This window comes from Echiichthys vipera, assembly GCF_963691815.1.
Source record: "Echiichthys vipera genome assembly, chromosome: 7".
NCBI classification, from domain to species: domain Eukaryota; kingdom Metazoa; phylum Chordata; class Actinopteri; order Perciformes; family Trachinidae; genus Echiichthys; species Echiichthys vipera.
Genome location: NC_139832.1, coordinates 8,333,423 through 8,352,551, shown reverse-complemented (window position 1 = coordinate 8,352,551; position 19,129 = coordinate 8,333,423). Strand labels below are relative to the sequence as shown.

The window sequence follows — 19,129 nt, the reverse complement described above, 5'->3', positions numbered from 1 at the left end:
AACGCGAGGATTACTTCACCCGGAGAGAAGAAGCACAGTGGTTTGAAATGGAGAAACCGGGGCAAATCTGAAACACACGGAGCGTGAAAATGTCAGAGCACAGATCCAGCTTTCTTCACATTGGAGACATTGTGTCTCTTTACGCGGAGGGCTCGGTGAATGGCTTCATCAGTACTTTGGGGTACGTTTCTGTGCGCATCTTACTTTCTACTCCCCGGGGAGTCCATATGGGTTATAATGCTCATATCTTTATGCTTTCACTTTACATCTGACACCGCGTGGCCACTCTACGTGTTCACCGCAAACTGCTCAAGTCAAAAGTGCGACTTGTGCGCGGCCGAGGCCTGTCAGTGCGCAAACTGTTGCTTCTCAGGAAATTGTTCACGTTTACGCAAATGTAACAGGAATGCAAAGCAGCGTGTTACCCAGGTAGGCAAGTGCCAATAGTTACAAGCTGAGCTTTTTTGCTGCTGTGGTTCCCAAAGTAGGGTCTGGGGACCCAAAGGGGTGACGCAAGGAGGTGTCGGTTGGGGCCCAAAATGGAGTATTATAACTGTGTGTTTTTTTAAATTAATTTGAAGTTAGGCTGAGGAGGTACGATGCCTTTCAATGCGGCTCACTCCTCAGCATAAAGCTTGCAGGTGTGAAGAGCACCAAACACAATTGGGAACATGCATTATCTCCTCTAATAATGCTATAAGGATATATATTTGTTTGAGTAACCGAGTGCATAATCTCCACTTCCATATTGTTTTATAGAGAATAACGTCCACGTTTAAAAGAGGACATTTTGATTTGGTAGAGAGCGATTTGGAGTTTCCTGCCAGATTCAGTGAGTAGAGCTTTGGTAACAAACCTGGGGGTCAGAACCCATTCAGTGTGTCACAAGACAAGCCTGAGGGCAAGTGATGCCACAGGAGAGAAGAAAAAACATTACATTTATGTTTAATTTGTCAGTTTTTGCTATTTTGTGTGAAATACTCTAAGTATAATCTATGTCTAAGTCTAATGATTGCTGGGTCATCATAAACCTAGTCAGTTTATGATGAGGGTTGACAAGTGGACACTGCTTCATTTAAACCGTAAAGAGGTTGGGAACCACTGCTTTGAGGGGATAGTTTGGATTTTTTGCCGTGGGATGGTATGAGATATTTATCCGTAGTCAGTGTATATTACCTACAGTAGATGGCAGGTGGCACGCCCCCTGTTTGGAGACGCAGACAGGAGCCCTGACACAGAAGCGAAGCAATGTACTGCTGTGGAAACAATTTTAAATGACATTGCTTAGCTTCTGTGGGCGTGTCGACTGCTACCTACTGAAGGTATAGACAAGTACCTCATACAACCCCACTTAAAAAAAATCTGAAGTATCCTTTTAAAGTGTTATGTGAGTTTTATGTCTTGAAGTATGTCATAGCTCCTTAATGTCAGTTGATATTTGAGGCTGTGTGTAGGTGTTATGGCAACTGCTTATCATTGTGTCATTCACACACACGCAGCAGTGCAAATAAAAAGTGTTACCAGTAATTTGTTTGGCTGTAGTTCCTCCTGAGCTGAAAGCTGTAGTGCAAGGTGAAATATCTTGGTGGTTCCTGGTGCACTCTGGCCTCTGAGCCTGCAGAACAAGCGTGGAGTGATCGACTGGCCCTGAGGAATGAGCGTGCCCCACCCACAACCTCTCCCTTTTCCTTATCCTCAGTTTCTCACCCTCTCTTTCCTTTTTCTCACTTAAATTCCTCCTACAAACAGCAACTTCACAACCGCTGGTGTGCTCTGATGTTATGTCAATGCATGGTTCTGTGGGGGATCAAAATAATTCCATGTCATGGAGCAAATGTCAGCTAAAACATGCTAGTACCCTTACTTACAGCCTGTTTGTATGTTTCCTGCCTCGCTATCTGCAGGTGAGCACACAGCCAACCTACTGTATTTTGCTGGAAAGCTCACTTAGGCCTGTGATAATGCAAATATAAGAAGCAGCAGCACACATGGGTTGTAAATTTAAAAAAAAACATGAAAGTGCACAGCAGTGTGTGTTCACAGCTTTTGTTGCTGTGAAGCAAAGCAGTGAAACTCTTATCAACGATTCAATAACTCATGCAGTGACAGGAGCGCTGACTATTTTATCATGGGCTGGGCCAGAGCTCACCAAGGCCCAGAGAAAAGGGAGGGAGCGAGAGCAGCAGACCCTGCAGGAACCTCCCTGAGCCACAGCCCCTGTGAGCACAATGTAACCTCGGCTACACAAGGCTACTCATGCTCTTGTTTGCTTTGGATAACATTAAATCTGCGAGTTCCTTACATTGCAAACACTCAAAAGGCCAAATGACCTCTGAGTTTCTCGTGAGGTCATTTGGCTGGTCCAGAACCATGACCTTGACCTCTTGCTCAGAAAGCATCATTTTGTTTTGCTAGTAATCAATGAATTCACTTAACTGTGGCACATATGAGATTAAAAAAAGGTGAAATGATTCTTTATACATTATTTAAGTGTTTTTGTCAAGCTAAATAATGACAGGATACATTTAATGAGGAAGTATATGACTGAATTAGATTACTGCGCTGCTCTATCAGCACGTTGGAACCCGTACTAACAGGCATTGGTTGAAACATATTTCACACTTTTGTTCCAGATTAGTCATTCCCCTGTTGACTTTAGTTGATCCCAACACAAACATATGAGACCTGCCGCTCTGGGTTAAATGCTTTTTTTTTTCGAAGTTGTCGTCTCCTGTTGTACACTCAGCACAAGCAACGGAGCTAAAATTAGCTTGTCTGTGTCCAGCCTTGTGTCATTGGTTCATGTTTAACCCAGTTACAGGGCAAACTCCTGCACTGGCTGAGAGCCTCTCTGTTTGAACTAAAACCCTGCTCTCTGCGGACCTAAGGTTACTTATTTATGAGCTCGAGGGAGTGTGTTTTAGAGCCTTCCTGTTTAGCCATTTAACACTTGATTCTGCTTCCTGCTGGAATCTATTGTGTCTCATTTAGATGTAACTGTGATACGGAGTTATAGAAAATAATACCTAGCCCGTGGATTGACACTGATGAAGTACTGTGGCATAAATAGGAAATGGCCCGGCTCATGTCAGCGGGGCTGCCAGCTTTGTATGAATTGGAGGAATTGTGGATCGCATTATGTTTCTCCTCAGTGGAAGGGATGAATGGATGTGCTTGTGCACCTCGGCCTTTGGCGCAAATGGGATGATATGGAGTCTTTTTGATATAGCATTTCATAGCTTGTGTCGAAGAATATATTCCAGCAGGATGGAGCTGCAACATTTGTCTGGTAAAGCCTTTGCGACTGTAAAAATGCAATTAACCTGTAAACACCTTGTCCTAAATAACACGTGGAAACTTCCCCAGACACTGTGACCATCGTGACGTGACGCTCGCCCTCAGAGAAATGGTTTTCAGTGCATGAATAAAACTAGTTCTCAACTAAACGTTTACCCATTCCCTGAAGGAGGATAAGAGTGACTCCAGTCCAGGACTAAATGAAGTCTCAAATCAAACTTTCAAGGCAGGTGTAACTTGAGATCAGTGGATTATTTGGTCTGTTTAAAACAACACCAAATTTACTGACAGGGATAGCCAGTATCTTCGTAAACCTGTTCTTTTCCCAGTCTCCATTGTTTTGCTGCTCCAATTCCACTAAATAATGGGCCTCTCCACCTTCACCCTCAGTCCTCAGTGTCCACTACTAACGTAGGTGGCTGAAATGAATCTTATTTAACTTGTTGCTTTTTGTTTTTTTTAAACCATGGTTAAATATTTTTTATAAAGACCTACTCCTGGTAACCGTCCAATGACAGAACAAAGCCCATGTCATCAGATATTACTTATTTTCTCCGGTCCCACTGGTGTATGAAGTGATGTGACGAGGGATGTGAATCAAGGACTGGTAACCGTAATTGGTAGCGGAAGCGTATGCCTCTGAGCTTATCATTTCCCTTTATCAATTCCAGCATGCTTTCCTGCATTGCAAAACAATGACGTCAAACTAGTGCGTCTACGCTGCTGGAAACCCCCAAAAATAAGGATTCATGGTGAAGAGGAAGAAATGGTTTGAAGGAAGTCTTAGCAGATTTTTTTTCTATGAAAAACCTGGAACCTAGATAGACAATAAAGCTGTACAAATATTGCCTCATTTCATCTACACGGTTTAGACTCAGAGCTAATAAAACAGTTGTGTTGATGCTGGAAACCTGTGCAGGTATACTTTTTTTTTCCCACACAGAAAATTCACCAGGAGTCAATAAAGAATTGGACCAATAAGCAGAATGATACTTGCATTGGTATCAATAAAATCGTAGCAATTCCCGTCCCTAGATTTTCTTTGTGAACCAAAGCCTAAAGATGAAAGGTATGTCATCAGCTTCATAACTTTAACTGCCAGTCAAGCGTGTGAATTTCACTGCTGTGCATCGCTATACCTGTCAGTGAAACATTTCTAGTGTGTAACATAGTTAGTAAGTAGCCAATAAAAGCCTCGGATGTGGGAAACATGGCAGTTAATAACTGTATGACACCGCTTGAATGCTCTCTAATCAACCCTGCGCAGAAACCACATGGTTTCCTCTGGTGGCCGCAGTGCAGCACGTACAGGCTCTTTAAGCTACTCTAGACTTTACAGAGAAGCGCAGTCTTAAATGATCGACACAATGCTCACTGTCAAAGCTTCTTTATCATTTTACGCACACCATGTTGATAACAGGTTCTGTCACATTGGATATATTTTTGATGCATCACCTGAAAGCCACAGAAATCATTTTATATCTCTCTTGATAAAAAGTGTAGACTGAGCAGATCAGTCACTCCGCTCGGCTTGAGAGCAGAGATCAAAGTGATGTTAAATTGAATGAGCTCTGTCCAGAAATGTTGAGAGCATGAGTCCAGATACTGGGAGAGCACTCAAGAGATAAGTATGATGGTGAACCAGGCCAGCGTTTCATTTTTCAGGTAGCCAGTCAACTATAGAGCAAGTGTGGTTTTTAACCGCATATTCAAATGATCGGTTTTATTAGCAGAGACTCCGCTTTGTGCATTTGCATTGGCCCGCAATTACACTACAGTGGGTGCCATTTAAATCTTTGTATTAATGTGAGTGATTGACTTGTCAAAGGAACCAAAATAGGAAGACATTATGCTGAAAGTTACATAATTTTGTTCTTTTCACTTCAGGCTTGTGGATGACAGGTGTGTGGTCCAACCTGAGGCTGGAGACCTGGCCAACCCACCCAAAAAGTTCAGAGGTGTGAAGGAATACACATACATACAGACACATACACTTTCAAGGCTGACCAGATCCTTTTTTCACCCAATGCTATTAATCAAAACATTGTGGTTTTAGAGAAGTTGTGTGTTTAAGTGACTCCACAGGCCTTTGGTGGGCAAATCCCCATTAACCCTCAAAAATGCTGTTCTACCACACTAGAGACCCTTGAGTGCTACTTAACCTAACCCACAGAGCGTAAATCCTGTGTGCCTACATACTTCTTTTCCTCTCCAGATTGCCTCTTCAAGGTGTGTCCCATGAACAGATACTCTGCCCAGAAGCAGTTCTGGAAGGCAAAACAAGGAAAACAAGGAAACAACAACACACAGGGAGACCTCTTTAAAAAGTTACAGGTAGAAAAAAAAAAATCACAGTCTGCATATAGTCCTCATTTTTATTTGCATCCCAAAACATTTAGGGAATCTCTGTTTCATTTCTCAGCACGCGGCAGAACTGGAGCAGAAGCAGAACGAGTCAGAGAACAAGAAGCTCCTTGGAGAAGTTGTGAAATACAGTAATGTTATCCAGGTACAGCCCGTCTCCTCAGCAAACACCTGTGGCATCACATTGTCTTGAGCCATGCTTTGGTGTTCTCGTTTGTCAAGGTTGTGTTACTGTTTCACTTGCTAAATTCTCGTTTTACTACTTAAATTGAGAAAAGCAACAACGCCTCGTAAAATGCATTCAAGGCAGTCTCCATTGTTCCTTCAGTAAACGGGCTGTGTTCAATAAGCAATTTGTGAGGGTTGAGACGCTAGTGTAATTTAGTCCTTGTTTGTTAAATGGAATCGGGATCACTGATGAGGAAACATTGAATAAAATAACAAACCAGCTATTTTGAATCAAACAAGAAGTAAAGTTAAGTTAAGATCATAACCAGCCTCCGCTTGAACAAAAGCTAATCTGTTGAAAACAAAGTGCATGAACCCAAGTGCTGTGTTTAAGTACAAATCAAAATTGAGTACACATGCTGTTCTTCTGTTATACAGTCAGACCCGAGGCGGTCTGGGATCAGACTCCTGGTGCTGGGGTTTAGGCTGGCTGAGCCTCACTATGTGTGTTTTCTGTGTTGTGTTGGTACAACAAAACCCTCTTCCCCTGGTGTTGATAAAAATCATAGAGGAAACACTGCCTTGTGAAATATGTAGCTGTTTTAGCTGCTAATGTTAGCTTGCTGGCTTATGCGGCCGAATTGCTAACTAGTCAGTAGGACAAGCACAGAAGCTAAGCAATGTACATGAACATTTTTAATGCAGGACAGGTTGGTATTAGTGTTTTACAAATGAATCTGAATACTTGCAGCTTTCAAACACTGTGGCTCTTCTCTCTGTCTCAGCTTCTGCACATCAAGAGTAATAAGTACCTGACAGTGAACAAGCGTCTCCCTGCTTTGCTTGAGAAGAACGCCATGCGGGTTTCTTTGGACCCGGCTGGGAACGAGGGCTCCTGGTTCTACATTCAGCCATTCTGGAAGCTCCGCAGCGAAGGAGATAATGTAGGTCTCCCTCCACTCAGCACCACACATTTATATAGACACAAAGTACAGTTCAACAACTTGACATTCCTCTCTTTTACAAGTACAGCAGATGTCCAACTCATTGTTCGTCCTGTCCCAGTAACATTTCTGATTTTGTCCTCCCCCCCTTTGGCTTTAGCATCCTATGGTTAAAGGTATTGCTCTTGATTGTGCATGGTCTTTGTGCATTATTAGGTCAGACACAGAATATCACGTAAAAAGCATGGATGCACCGGCATTCCCATTGCATGTGAAGACTTGTAGGTGGAGCTTTTCCAGTCGGTTGTTTTTTCTGTCTGTATTTCACTGATGCTGTTTCATTATATTTTAAATCTACCAACACAGAATTGGAATAATTGTGCCACCCATGTCTGAAGCCACAGTGTGCTTGTGTGTGGCTGGTTGACACATTGGTACTTTGTAGAGTCTATTATAACTTCGGTTTGGGTTAGAGAGCATGTATTATGTAAGCGCTAGTACAGTGACAGTGTACTTCGCAGTCACCATATCTCTGTATGCTGCATTCATGTCCACTCACCATGGTATGAATAAATGTGTTTGCCGTGAACAGCTCAACAACTCTCTCATGTAAAGCTCAGCCTGTTGCTGTTACACATATCACCTTTTTCTTAAAGCAAAAAATAAGGGGGTGTTTGCAGACCTAAGCCCCTTGCATGGACACGCTCTTACCTCCTGTTTAATCCCTTCAAACACCTCTGGAAGTTTACCGACCTGTGTCTCCACCTGTGCCACATATGACTGTCACTAATTGGGTTCAAGGTGGTGGTTGGAGACAAGGTGGTGCTGATGCCAGTGAACGCAGGGCAGCCTCTTCATGCCAGCAACATCGAGCTGCTAGACAACCCTGGCTGCAAAGAGGTGGGACTATTTGATCTTTATTGGCATTTTACCAAGAAGAAGCTACTGTATAGTGTGTCTTCTGGTTTCTCCATTAGTTGTATGGATAATCTGTTGTCTAATTCCTTTAATTATGGTTGAAAATAGCCCAAAAGGTGGTGTCCATGTTGTGTATTCCCCTCACTCTGTGCTTCATGTTTCAGGTTAATGCTGTCAACTGTAACACCAGCTGGAAGGTCACCTTGTTTATGAAGTTTAGCGACTACAGGGAAGACGTGCTAAAGGGGGTATGTTGTTTTAATCGCCATGCGATCTCTTTCCTCAGTACATCTTTTTAGCACAGCTGCATCTTTTGCATGTCTTCAGTGCAAACGGCATGAAATTATCTTGCAGCAATCTCAGGTTTTGCTTGCCCCCTCCTTCAGGGAGACGTGGTAAGGCTTTTTCACGCGGAGCAGGAGAAGTTTCTGACCGGTGACGAGTACAAGAAGCAGCAGCACGTCTTTCTCAGGACCACACTGCGGCAGTCTGCCACCTCTGCCACCAGCTCCAAGGCTCTCTGGGAGATTGAGGTGAAATACGCGTCCTTCTTTTGTCAATGATGCTACTTTTTTTGAAATCCTTATTTTTTCGAAAGACGTCCTGTTTATTTATCATGCGCTGGTGTCTTGTTCTTCTGTGTGCGTTTTATGGACACATTTAATGTAGGCCATCATTTCCCCTTCGATAATACACGTCTGCCTGTTTGCCACTTTAATTTTGAATTCTTCATAATCCTTTGTCCATTGTACTGTATGTTCCTCTTTATCAGCTTGCACAAGTCGAAGTTCCTGTTGTCTCTCTGCTGTTTGTGTCTGAATGTAGCTATGTTACCGTATCAGTTGTTGACACGTTGTTGCGCGGGTATGACAAACACAAGTTCTATTTGTACTTGGCACATAGATTGACTCTCATTCTGACACTGCAGTGATAGGTTTAACTGAAACTGATTTGGTTTGAGTCACTCTTACTTTGGATAACCACTCTAAATAAAACAAATCACTTTATTTTATCCATCCTTTACTTAGCCAGGCCGGCCCGATTGTGATCCAAGATCTATCCTTCCAGAGAGTCCGGCTCAAGATGGCGACATAAGCAGTTTTCACATAAACACTATTTTAAATGTTAGAATACATAAAATCAACACAAGGGAAAAGAAGCAAGGCGTACAGGCCACACCATGATGTATCCATAGCAACACATACCACCAAAGTCGAGGATCAAGTAAAACTGCAACTTTTTCACATCTAAGGTAATGATGTTTTGCAGCTCATCCCATTCCCAAGATGCATTAAAAAGAAAAAACAGTTTAACCAGGCCCAGAGCACCCTGGGGACGTTTAAAAGAATCAGATTTGTAGATCTAGTGCTGCTGGTATGAAAAGATAAAAGGCTGGAGACATAAGTAGGTAGCTTGCCTAACGATGTCTGGGCAATAAATAGCAACATTGTTGTCCTCTGGTACAGAGAGGACCATGCTAGAGATTCATATAAAATGCAATGTAGAGTGCCTGAGCCTGCATTTGTTACAAAACCTAATGCACCGTGATACGCAGAATCCATTTTTTTTAAGTAGGCATGACGTTACCTGTAAAAAATCATCCTCCGACTGCTGTTAAATCAGTCCTGTCCTACAAGGAGCTGTCTGTCCGCTAAAAACAAAACTACAAAGTAAACAAGAAGTGCTATTATAGTTGGAGGCGAGCACAGACTGACACTAAACCATGCACTTTGATAATCATAAGCAGTGGATGAAAACTGATGCCTTCAGGTGTGTTCTTTTGTGTTTCTGTGCCAGGTTGTGCACTATGACCCGTGTAGAGGCGGAGCCGGCCAGTGGAACAGTCTCTTCCGCTTCAAACACCTGGCGACTGGGAATTACCTCGCAGCTGAGGTGACTTTTACTCTTTATCATCCATTAAGATTTAGTAACTCATCATTATGAGTTGTCACTTTTCAAATACAGTGTAATTCAGTGTATCTTCTACTTTCTGAATAAGCACAGCTGAAGGGGGTTTAGGTGATGTGCTGTAGGTGGCAGTATTCCCACTGATATGGTCTCTATCACCCATCTGCTGTTGAATAGTTTGGATTAAGGGCTGATGGGGTTGATAATGACTGAATTCTCATCAGAGCTTTTTTTATATTTGAGGTCACTGACCGCTCAATTTCTCTGCAGGTGAACCCTGAATTCAAAGACAACACGGTAGAGCCAAAAGGAGAGGTGAGTCAGTCAAATGAGCACATTCAGCTGCAAAGTCACATATATCCAATCTTAGACTGGCTACTGCTAACAGATTATTTCACATTATTCCATATACTAAGTAGAAATTTATAATTCAAGACAGGAGTAATGCAAATATCATTTTACACCATAGATGAGATTGACTGAGGGCAGATTTCACGAGTGCTTTAATGCGAAGAACGATTATCTCTGCAGCTATACATTATACTGTATGTAACTTAACTTCAGGCCTATCTCCCTCTCCTTATGGTTACGCAATGCAACCAGTTTCTCTAACACTCACACACAAACTCTGAATCTATATCTAGACATTTCTTTCAGCTCTTAGCTGCCTTGCACATTTGTATTCTGGCAGTGCAAGGAACACGCACACAAACTCTCTCAGCCTCACACACTTTCTCATGCACATGCTGAATTCAGACACACAGGGGGCTCCTTACATAACGTCTGGGTGTGGGGGTGTCCTGCGAGAGGGGATGGAGGGGAGGCAGACGTGCTGTCTGCTCTGCTCCGCTCGCCTGTGCTAAGCTGGTGGGGTGAGTCACCAGCAGAGGTGGGGGGAGGAGGAGTGGGAGGATAGAGAAGCTGAGGCGTGCAGGCAGCTCTTGGGAGCGTCCCATTGACATGCAGAGAACAGTGGGAGAAATTAACCCTCGCCATTATGTGCTGCATCTGCAGAGCGCAGAATGTACCAGCCTATGTACTGCAGTGGCTAACACACCACACATCATGGCTCTCTGGATATATCTCTGTGTAATCTGATACCTCATTAGTGTAAGAAGCTGTGACAGTGTAGTTGGGCTGACATCCGTCTGTCCTCAATCATAGATTTTATCAACAGTTGGGCTATCAATTTTTATGTGTGTGGAAGGATATGGCAACTTGACACAAAATGCGTCTGTGCTCAGCCTCGCATGGACTTAGTAATACTAACAATTCTTGTTCACTGAAATTAGGCTTAACTTTTGTAATGTAGTAAGATAAACATCATTTATGAGGAAAAGTAAAGTGTTTGTGCAGTTTAAAATTGTGGCCCAATGCTGCCAGACATGAAGGTAAGAGTTAGAGTAAGTAAACTATTTATCAATTAATATCAATTAATAATTAATTACCTTATTGTAACACTGTTCACTAGAGTAATCAGGCTTATTGTTATAGTATTCCATGTATTTATCTTGTGTACCAGATATTTACTGGTTGCAGTTATAACAATGGTAGAATTTAAAAACAAAACATATTTCGGAGAAGCAGGAACCAGTAATCTTGAAAAATGGCTTGAGTGACTGATTAACTGATTTATCAGCTCATTGTACTATGGTGAGTTAAAAAAAGAAAAGACATTTGATACATCAGTTCAGGCTCTTAAAAATTCTGATGAGTACTTACAATTATTTTTGATGCTTTAGCAACTTAACAACCATTACCATCCATTTATGGAAAACAGCGTACAGAATAATCAATAACCAAAGACATTATTAGTTGCAGCTCGTAGCAGCTCCAAGCAGGGTTCATTGACTTGCAACAGTATAAACACACTCATGCGAACAAGTTCTACATGCATCTTTCTTTTATAGACTTGAAAATGAACATAGCATGCACACACAGTTTTGTCGTAAACTGGAACTGAACTGTAAAATTCTCTTTGTCTACACTAATTTCTACTTCCTCTGCGTGTGTGCATGGTTGCGTGTTTCGTGTATGCGTACTGCAGAATGAGACAGATACTTTGTTCTCCAAGAGGAAGCATCAAGCGGCAGAGAAGATTGCTTTCACCCTGGTTTCTGTTCCCCACGGGAATGACATTGCCTCTCTGTTTGAGCTGGATGCCACCACTCTGCAGAGGGCCGACTGCCTCGTGCCCAGGTCAGTCTCTTTGGGGATGCAAGTTAGAATCTGCTGTAGTTTCATTTTGTTGTCAGTAATAGAACAATAAGTAACCGACACTTGTTAATGAATAATTACACAAATAAGTGGAACTGAGCTAATATGCAGGCAATCATTCAATTGGCATTTTATACATGTAATATACACATTTGGTAACAAGACTGAGCCTACAGCCATGCTAGCTGCTCTGTTGCTGTACTAGCACTGCTTTGAGCTAAATGCTAATGTCGTTGGCATGCTAACATGTTGACTTGACAATGCTAACATGCTGACCGTTAGCAGGTTTAATGTTTGCCGTGTTTATTGTCATTAGTTTATCGTGTTAGCATGCCAATATTTGCTAATTTACATTAACACAGATAACAGCTGAGGCTGATGGGGATGATTATTCGTTTTTAAACCATAAATCAAAGTTTTTGACAGAAATCCCTTGAGCTAGGGTAGCCGCTAATTGACTTACCAAGATCAAGATACTAAGATACTTTTCAGTTTAACAACAACAGCAGCAAGCATACTATTAACTAAAGATCAATGTGGTGTAATGACTTGTCCCATCCTTCTTCAGAAACTCCTATGTCAGACTTCGACACCTTTGCACCAACACCTGGGTGACGAGCACCAACGTACCCATCGATGCTGAGGAGGAGCGTCCAGTTATGCTCAAGGTATATACACACACACACACAGACACACAGACACACAGACACACACACACACATATTCATACACAGACATTCATATGCAACTTGGATGCATTTTTTGCAATCTTCTTTTGGCTCTCAAACCAGATTGGTACCTGTCCAACTAAAGAGGACAAAGAAGCTTTTGCCATTGTATCTGTTCCCCTGTCGGAGGTCAGAGACTTGGACTTTGCCAACGATGCCAGCAAGGTCCTGGAGTCCACTGTGAGGAAACTTCAGTATGGCAACATCGCTCAGAATGAGAGGAGGTACAGATACATGAGTCTGATGACACGGGTGACACAATATGGTGTGTGCATATTTTATGATTTCACATGTTACTTTTTGGCTTTTATATATATTTCAGATTTGTGACTAAGCTCCTAGAGGACCTGGTTTTCTTTGTGTGTGTGGTACCAAACAATGGCCAGGATGTGCTGTCTGTGGTCACCTCCACTCCCAACCGAGAGAGGCAGAAACTCATGAGGGAACAGAACATCCTTGCCCAGGTCAGAACAAGTACACACACTCAGACACACACTTCTGTCTGTCCTTGCAGAAGGCAGATTGTTTCGTTAGTTTAACTTTTTCGTATTTCAGTGGCCTTAAGAAGTTCATTTATCAAAGTTATTTCCTGTATTGTATGTGGGTTTCTGTTCCTCCAGATCTTTGGCATCCTGAAGGCCCCATTCACAGATCAGGGTGACGGTCCGATGCTAAAGTTGGAGGATTTGGGAGACCAGCGATATGCTCACTTCAAGTACATGTTGAGACTCTGCTACAGGGTGCTGCGCCACTCCCAACAGGACTATCGCAAGAACCAGGCATGTTTCCACCTTCCACACAAGTCTGATATTGAGTATTCATAGAGTTTGTCATCAGGCTCATTAGCATGCTCATTATCATGGGGATGTGGGACAGTTAAAGAATAGAGAAACTATATTTGATTGGGGGCTTAAAAGTATATATTCTGCCAGACTGTCTGTAAAAATCTGTGCAGGGACCACAGCTGCTTTAATAATGGTCTTAATCAAGCAACCTTAGTAGTGCTCTAGCAGTCTTTGGATCCATTAGTGGTTTAAGCTGGATTTAGCGACATCAGCTCATTTAATTTTTTAAACAAGAAACGACACATTTTCTCTGATATGAATGAAAATAATATCTATAAGGAATAAACCTATGAATATTCTTAGTCCCAGCCTGGTCAGATAGGTACATGAACTGATGAAGCCTCTTGGATGAGAGGTGAAACGTCTTCCTAGACAAATAACCAAGTCCAGTTGCTTGTACTGAAATTGCTTTGGGGATATAAGGAATAAAATGCACCCATTCTTAGCCCATGCTTCATACACACTTGACTACAGTCTTCTTGATAGAACAAAACAATTTTTTGTACCAGGCTATAAACATGTTTATTTCATCTGTAAAACAGGGAATTTTAACATGGGTGCATATGGGGATTGACTCACTTTTGGAGTCAGCCTCAAGTGGCCATTCGAGGAACAGCAGTTTTTGGCACTTAATTTTTTCAGTCCCAGAGGTTGTCACTCTAGCTAGCTAGCTAGCTATTAGGCTAACTTTAGCTAGGTATTTCTGTATAACTAATTCTACTGAATAATTTGACTCTACTTGTGCAACTGCTGTCCTGCATTTTAGCAAGTCACAGTAAAACAAGAAGTAAACACATGGCTCAAGGACATTTTTTTAGTTTGTTAGTTAATAATTACTTAGTTAAAGCAACACTCCTTTTTTTATTTCACAGAAGACATTTTGAGTCACAATAAGACAATCACAGGTGTATATAATAACATGAATGTTCATCACATGGCTAATTTGGCCACCACAGATGTGTTTTTATAATATAACATCAAATATTAGAAAAAGCCAAATTATCAAGTCTAATATTCTGCTATGAAAAAGGCCTACAGTAAAGAAAATCAAAAATGCATTTAATATGCCATACTTGCCACGTATGGTAATAGTAAGCACAAGTTATATAAAGGTTACTGGCTTTGGAATTTTTACTGGATAAAAAAAATTAAAACAATGGTAGCTACAGCTTTTCGAAAATATGAGGAATCTACTCTACTTTAATTTCATTACACATTCAATATTGTAGTTGTTTGTACTCGTAAAGCAAAGTAAGCAACAAACTCACTTGGGCTTTGGTGTGTTTAAAGTGTGCTTTTGGCTTTGTATTAGCTAAGTTATTAAGGAGTCAATTGAAAAAATAGTCAGGAGATAATTTGATAGAACCCAACCCTGATGAAAGCAGTTATCATTTGCAGCCTTTCACAAATAGCTCATGCTGAGCTTCTCAGTGGCTAACAGGCTGTGAGTTTGACAGGCAGCCCAGAGGTATAACTATGGTTAACTCCATGAATGTGAATCAGTGTATTTTTCAAAAAGTTATCGTGTTCAACAAGTTCTCCCTGGAAGATGTGAAACACACTATGTGATTTTCAATGATCCCTGTATAATTTAGACCTGTTCTCTCACAACGGTTTCTGTCAAAGGTGTTTACAACGATCTATCTCTTGTGCCATGTAGGAATATATAGCCAAAAAGTTCTCAATCATGCAGTCTCAGATTGGCTATGAGATCTTGGCTGAGGACACAATCACTGCCCTGCTGCACAACAACCGCAAGCTACTGGAAAAACACATCACGGCCAGAGAGATCGAGACTTTTGTGAGCCTGCTGAGGCGCAACAGAGAGCCCAGGTCAGACATGTTCACCATGTAATGGAAAATATAGGAAAAAGTGTTTTATTGGCATGCATAATCTATATATTATAAAGTGTTGCTGTTATTGCTTCACCCTGCTTTATAGCATCTGTTTTCCTCATCTTATCATATAACAGTAAGAATGAAGGAACACACAAAGATCCATGTGTATAGTCAGTTCATGTGTAGTTTTACTGAAACCTTGTGTAAAACATTTGTTAAACATGATTCACTTCTGCTATATTCTTCCAGGTTTCTGGATTATCTGTCTGATCTCTGCGTGTCCAACAAGACTGCCATTCCCGTCACACAGGAGCTTATCTGTAAATTTATGCTCAACCCCACCAACGCAGATATCCTCATCCAGACCAAGTGAGTCACACCCTGTGGTATCTATATTTAAAACATCCAAGTTGATCCTGTCATATTTCAATGGAACAGTTTTAAACACGTACAAACACGCACATTCAGTAAAGCATGTTCTGATTTCTGCACTGTGCCGCTTGTGAAATAGATATTTTCAGCAGCAGCGGCTTTATGTCAGGGTGTAATGTGAGCACTTTTTTCTAGTAACTGCTTTATGTCAACCCCCCCCAGACTAATCCCTAACACAGAGACCACCCTGGAGTCCTCTCTGCTGCAGGAGGAGGTGGAGGAGGAGGAGGTTTGGCTCTACTGGATCGACAGCCACAAGGAGCCCCACGGCAAATCAATTCGCCACCTGGCTCAGGATGCTAAAGGCACCCACAAGATGGATGTAGATATTGTCACCTATTACAGGTGACAGTGGCATTCTTGCTTTCAGTTCTCCCATGTGCTACACCTTCTTTTCCCAATTACACAAAAATAGCTGAAACACGCATTCAAAAACATGTCCTCCTCGCCTCCTCTGCAGGTACCAGTTGAACCTCTTTGCTAAAATGTGTCTGGACCGTCAGTACCTAGCCATCAACCAGATCTCCTGTCAGCTACCTGTGGATCTGATCCTGCGCTGCATGTTTGACGACTGCCTGCCCTACAATCTCAGAGCCTCCTTCTGCCGTCTCATGCTGCATATGCATGTGGACCGTGACCCACAGGAGGCCGTGGTGCCTGTACGCTACGCCCGCCTCTGGACCGAGATCCCCTCCAAGATCACCATCCACGAGTGAGCATCTATCTGTGCGATTATGAGTTATTTACAGGCGTATTTTGCGCATCACCACATGCAGATTGCGACTTTTCCACAGGTTTGAGTATGAGTCCACTGACACGTCAAGAGAGGAGATGAAGAGGAAGTTTGCTCCCACCATGGAGTTTGTGGAAGAATACCTTAAAGACGTGGTCAGCCAGCCTTTTCCGTTTGGGGATAAAGACAAGAATGAACTCACGCTAGAGGTAAAATAAACTGTTCGGAGTACTTTCACCCACATTTCAAGTGTCACTGTAAAGGTTTTCATCATGATCTTTTACTTCTCTCTTCCAGGTGGTGAATCTGGCTCGTAACCTGGTTTACTTTGGTTTCTATAGCTTTAGCGAGCTGCTGCGTCTCACACGTACTCTGCTGGCCATCCTGGATATTGTCCAGCACCCACTTACCTTCATGAACAAGCTAAACAAGAGCCCAGAGGCTGGTCAGTGAAGTTACATAGCATAAGTGCATTATTTCATTGCGTTGGTCTACTTTTTGTTTACCAATTTATATAGCGCTTGAAATGTTAGGTAAAACATTTAAAGCTAATGAGTGAACCTGTTTCACCGTTTCCTACTTAAGGGACCAAGATAATTGAATGGGGAGGTGGCAGTTCCATAATGTGGGTAATAAAATGATGAAAGCTACTAAAAAACATATGATTCAGTTTTAAGTTATGACCAAAGGACAGACAACAGCCCAGCCTCATTAGTCCTCAGGTTTCCAGAGGGCTAATATGGAAGCAGCCGTTAATACATGTATGCAGGAGTAAGACCATGCATGAAGGCATTAGGATTAAGAATTCAGCTGTGAGTGTACAGGGAGCTAGCAGAGAGAGGAAAAAGAAGGATACTAGTCTTGCTTTTTAGTCTTTGTGGAACCAAAATATGAAGTTGAAGAAATAGAGACATGTCAATATGAGGTCAAGGATGACTTTTCTGCAGATCGGAGAAAGAAAGCACAGATTTGCTCTTGGAATTGATTCAGGATAGATTGAAAAACTCTTCCGGTGATGTTTAACATAAGTGGACGAGGCGGTAAATAAAAATGGTGTTTATGTTTAATGGACTGGAAACAATAACTGAAGATTTATTTTTGTTCAGCTGGAGAAAGTTCTGGGCCATCATTTGATGTTGTTGGGGCATTTTTTAGCTTTTATGATTCACAAATGTTTCCCAGGCTTGAGCTGAAATATGTAAACCATGTAGCCAAATAGACGGTTTTACACACACACACGCACGCACGCACGCATGCACACACACACACACACACACACACACACACACACACACACGCACACGCACACGCACACACACAATGTAAAATGTATCAAAATTATTTTTTTCCTATAGGCAACAATGTCCTGCGTACGATCCATGGAGTTGGGGAAATGATGACTCAGATTATGATGAGTCGAGGTGTGCCGCACAGCCTCCCTGACACCTCTCCATCCCTTCGCTACGGGAGAGGACACTTCCTGCCGGACAATGAGGATGTCATGGTAATGGACACCAAGCTGAAAATCATCGAGATCCTGCAAGTAAGCACCGTCTAATCAATGTACTTTTTAGTGATTTCGGGTGATTATTATTACTTCAAATATGTTTGATTTCAGTGTTTGATTCTATTTTTCTTCTTTTTTTCCTCCTATTAGTTCATCTTAAGTGTGAGGTTGGATTATAGGATCACATACTTGTTATCCATCTACAAAAAAGAGTTTGGAGACAAGACCATAACTGACAGCTCTGCCTCTTTGGCTGATATGCCCCCAATGACACGTGAGACTTTATGCTCTCTTAATGCAAGTACTAAAGCATTCTTTTTATGTACCTAATGAGACGTTTACTGACATGTTGTCTGCTTTCTTTTGTCTCCAGCTTCTGAACCAGACATAGATGAGATAGCAACCAAAGCAGAGAGCATGTTCGCGGGGAGGTAGGCTAAGCAACTTTTTATGTTTTCTTTCTTTCATGTCTGTTTGTTTTTTTGTTATCGGGTTGTCCGTCTGTCTGTTATTGATTAGACTTTAGAGGTCACTGAAGCATTCCTACCTTAATTATGACAACATCTCTCACACATGTTTAATAGGATAACATGATGAAGTGATGACATGTTGTATTCAAGGTCAAAAATCATCTTCACTTTGAATTCATAATATTCTGCACAAATGCTTTTCTGTCCATTATTCAACACAATAACTCAGGAACACAGGGGGAGACATTTGGTCAGATACTGAATTGGTGTCACTAACATTAAAACTGTGGCGTTTGCAGCTCAGAGTTAAGTGCGGTGGAGCTGGACGATGAGGGTGGCCGCACGTTTTTGAGGGTCCTGATCCATCTCATCATGCAAGATTACCCCCCACTGGTGTCTGGCTCACTGCAGCTCATCTTCAAACACTTCAGCCAGAGAGCCGAGGTCCTGCAGGCTTTCAAACAGGTAGAGACACAGCATTTGACACTTGGTGAGCTAAGAGAGTGAAGAATTAGCCACTTCCTGAGTTAATCAGTTCGGATTAGGAGGGTTTTTTCCAAAGGGCCAAACAGCAGCTGTTATAAACGGTCTCACTAACAGCTTCCTCAGCTGGAATCTAGAGCTCTACAACATCCCGATTAAACGAAGCGCTGACTTTCCAAAGCGGTGCACTGAGACTTGTTGGCAGAGATTTTCTTTCACACACGTTTGTTCTTTTAATATCTTTGTCTGGTTTATTTCTCATCCAATTTTTGTGTC

General features: G+C 42.0%; 1 protein-coding gene across 1 annotated transcript in view; it reads left to right on the top strand.

Annotated features, from left to right (window-relative positions):
• The window catches only part of itpr2 (inositol 1,4,5-trisphosphate receptor, type 2), a 55,623-nt gene that overhangs the window by 188 nt on the left and 36,306 nt on the right, over positions 1 to 19,129 (top strand). Inside the window, exons 1-25 of the mRNA XM_083916476.1 lie at positions 1 to 181; positions 5,185 to 5,255; positions 5,513 to 5,631; positions 5,720 to 5,806; positions 6,615 to 6,773; positions 7,575 to 7,673; positions 7,856 to 7,939; positions 8,078 to 8,224; positions 9,489 to 9,584; positions 9,870 to 9,914; positions 11,647 to 11,798; positions 12,385 to 12,484; positions 12,608 to 12,768; positions 12,867 to 13,008; positions 13,165 to 13,323; positions 15,050 to 15,222; positions 15,478 to 15,597; positions 15,823 to 16,005; positions 16,121 to 16,372; positions 16,455 to 16,602; positions 16,691 to 16,838; positions 17,749 to 17,936; positions 18,051 to 18,174; positions 18,274 to 18,331; positions 18,670 to 18,835. The exon at positions 1 to 181 is cut by the window's left edge and continues 188 nt beyond it. Of these exons, the coding sequence (XP_083772602.1) occupies positions 90 to 181; positions 5,185 to 5,255; positions 5,513 to 5,631; positions 5,720 to 5,806; positions 6,615 to 6,773; positions 7,575 to 7,673; positions 7,856 to 7,939; positions 8,078 to 8,224; positions 9,489 to 9,584; positions 9,870 to 9,914; positions 11,647 to 11,798; positions 12,385 to 12,484; positions 12,608 to 12,768; positions 12,867 to 13,008; positions 13,165 to 13,323; positions 15,050 to 15,222; positions 15,478 to 15,597; positions 15,823 to 16,005; positions 16,121 to 16,372; positions 16,455 to 16,602; positions 16,691 to 16,838; positions 17,749 to 17,936; positions 18,051 to 18,174; positions 18,274 to 18,331; positions 18,670 to 18,835 (3,273 nt within the window). The 5' untranslated portion in view covers positions 1 to 89. The remainder of the gene's footprint in view (positions 182 to 5,184; positions 5,256 to 5,512; positions 5,632 to 5,719; positions 5,807 to 6,614; positions 6,774 to 7,574; positions 7,674 to 7,855; positions 7,940 to 8,077; positions 8,225 to 9,488; positions 9,585 to 9,869; positions 9,915 to 11,646; positions 11,799 to 12,384; positions 12,485 to 12,607; positions 12,769 to 12,866; positions 13,009 to 13,164; positions 13,324 to 15,049; positions 15,223 to 15,477; positions 15,598 to 15,822; positions 16,006 to 16,120; positions 16,373 to 16,454; positions 16,603 to 16,690; positions 16,839 to 17,748; positions 17,937 to 18,050; positions 18,175 to 18,273; positions 18,332 to 18,669; positions 18,836 to 19,129) is intronic.